General features: G+C 45.0%; 1 protein-coding gene across 1 annotated transcript in view; it reads right to left on the bottom strand.

Annotated features, from left to right (window-relative positions):
- Window positions 1-227: 227 nt before the first annotated feature.
- Window positions 228-2,833, bottom strand: part of pitpnab (phosphatidylinositol transfer protein, alpha b) — a gene marked incomplete at its 3' end in the record, with an annotated part of 37,801 nt that continues 35,195 nt past the window's right edge. Inside the window, exon 8 of the mRNA XM_048592238.1 lies at window positions 228-305. Coding sequence (XP_048448195.1) covers window positions 228-305 — 78 coding nt within the window. The remainder of the gene's footprint in view (window positions 306-2,833) is intronic.

Raw genomic sequence — 2,833 nt, forward strand, 5'->3', positions numbered from 1 at the left:
CCGTGCTGTCCCTGTCCTGGGAGTGTTTGATGGGGAACAGTGTAGAGAGAGCTTTACTCTGTATCTAACTCTGTGCTGACCCTGTTCCAAGTGTTTGAAGGAGATGGTGTAAATGGAACTCTATATCTGGTCTTCTTGTTTGAACATTTATACAAAGCCTTCTTAAAAATAAAAAAGTATCACAGCCGATCACATTAAGTTAATGAAAAGTAATCAATGCTACGTACCTTCCAATTAGGTCCCAGTTTTCCACGACCTGTCTTAATAGACTTGTATATTGCAGGATCCTCCTCTAACTTGTAATCCTGGTGTGATGACAGAGAGGTGGTTAGACTGGAATCTGGCACAGTTTTCTAGGCTTACACATAGCCCGACCAAAATCAATGACTGATTTGGAACGATAGAGGCCAATCAGCCCTTCATGTACAACCTATCTTTGTTGGATCTATCTGCCATCCTGCTCTTCCCCCAAAGGCTTTTAAACAGTTTCCATTAAGTTTCCCAGTTCTGGTTTGTACGTTCCTATTGAGTCTTCTTGCACTATCCTTTCAGCCAGCAAGTTCCAGATCACAACAATTCACTGGGTTAAAAAAAAAACTCCTTTCCTTTCTGGTTATTTCATTAATTACCTTAAAAATTATGTTCTCTGATTATCCAGCTGCTGGCTACCAAAGGAAATAAAAAGAGAAAAGATTTATTCTATGATTTTTAATGTTTGGCTGCAGCAGCAATTAGGAAGACCAATGGCATTTGACTGTAATCGCAACAGGATAAGGACAGAAGCAAACAGAGTGTTGCTTCAATTCTTATAGGACATTGGCAAGACTGAACCCAGAGAACTGTGTGCAGTTTTGTACCCCTTACCCAAGGGGACACTCACCACAGGGAAAGTAGAAGGGAGATTGACAGTACTACTTCCTGGGATGATAGGACAGTCTATAGAGAGATTTAAAAGGCAGTTTGAGAGTGTAGAAGAATGGGAGGTGATCTCATTGAAGCAAAAAAAAGTCTTACAACAGATTTAGATACAGGATGGTGTCCTGTGGCTGGAGAATCTATACCTGGGAATACAGTCTCAGAATAAGGGTGCAGGCCATTTAGGGATGGAGATGAAGAGGGATTCCTTCACTCAGAGGGACACTCTACTCCTACAGGAAACTCAATCTTTGAGTACATTCAACACAATGATTAGAAGAATTCTAGATAATGACATCAAAGGATATGGCAAAGAGGTGGACGTTCTAGGGTGGTAGAGCCCATTTGAAGGGCTGAATGGCGTACTGCTGTTTCTATGCTCTTAGGTTACATTTGCATCAAATGTCCTCTTCACCTTCCTGTTCTTTTCTCTGCTCTGTAAACAATCCCAGCTTCACTTGTCTCTGCACAGAACTGAAGTGGGAATGACTGGGCAGCTCTTTCAAAGGGGCAGGGTGGTAATGATAGGTCAAATGGCCTCTCAAGCTCTAATGACTACCCCTGCTCCTACTTGTTATGTTGTTCTGATAGTGTCCATGGTTGTATTATGTCTGCTGTTTGGCTGCTGGAACCTGGAACGTTCTGTGGTGACTAAGCTTGGGCAGGAGGAATAACGTCTGCTTCCAGCTTCCCTGGAGTCAGCCCCATTGCCAGTCTATGGACTGTGGGTCTCACTGAACCCATTCTACAGCCATTGCAAATCTTTGGAGAGTTTCCTAAATTGCACTGGTTGACTGAAATCATTGCTCAAGTCCAGAGTTCAGCTCAAGTTGCAAGCAGTGACTGTGGTCTAGCCACCAGAGGAAATAGACAAAGCAAGTTCTATATTATAGGCTTATTTGAGTAATATCTCACTCCAACCCACAGAGAGCAGCAACACACCATCTCGAATAATCTGACAGAACACTTATCACCGCCATCTGCTGGCAAGAAATATACAGAAAACTGGGTCTGGAAAACCAAAACACTGGCAATTTGAAATATGAGCAAAAAGTGCTGGGAATATCCAACAGCTCAGGCAGCAGTGGACACAGAAACAATGTTAATCTGTCAGGCCTCAGTTTAATATCAAAATTCCTTCAAAAAATTAATCGCAGTCAATCCTCATCCTTAAGATGTTGCTCCCTACACAGTGCCACGTGTGATGCAAAAAGCCCCTCACTAGACACTCGAGTCTACAATCAGGATGATACATCAAACTCAAAGCTGAGGGAGCGCCATGTGGCTGGAGGGTCAGTGCTGAGGGATTGCAGCACTGTCAAAGGAGTTATAGAATCATAGAATCCCCACAGTGTGGAAATGGGCCATTCGGCCCAACAAGTCCGCAGTAACCCTCTGAAGAGGATCCCACCCAGACCCACCACCCTACAATACCCCTGCAACCCTGCATTTCCCATGGCTAATGTACCCAACCTACACATCTCTGAACACTGAGGGTAGTTTAGCGTGGCCAATCCACCTACCCTGTACATCTTTGGACTGTGGGAGGAAACAGGAGCCGCTGGAGTAAACCCACGCAGACACAGGGAGAACATGCAAATTCCACACAGACAGTCGCCCAAGGGTGGAATCGAACCCGTGTCCCTGGGGCTGTGAGGCAGGCAGTGCTAACCACTGAGCCATTGTACTGCAGAAGTTATCTTTCCATTGTGACATTAAGCCAAGATTCTAACTGATCTCTCAGCTGAAAACAAAGATTCCTACTGGGTGCGACAACAAGGTGCAGGGCCGGATGAACACAGCAGGCCAAGCAGCATCATAGGAGCAGAGAGGCTGACGTTTTGGGCCTAGACCCTTCATCAGAAAAGGGGGAGGGGAAGGGGGTTGTGAAATAAATAGGGAGAGAGTGGGAGGCGGA

The sequence above is a fragment of the Rhincodon typus genome, unplaced genomic scaffold (genome assembly GCF_021869965.1).
Source record: "Rhincodon typus isolate 14 unplaced genomic scaffold, sRhiTyp1.1 hic_rhity00000868, whole genome shotgun sequence".
NCBI lineage: Eukaryota > Metazoa > Chordata > Chondrichthyes > Orectolobiformes > Rhincodontidae > Rhincodon > Rhincodon typus.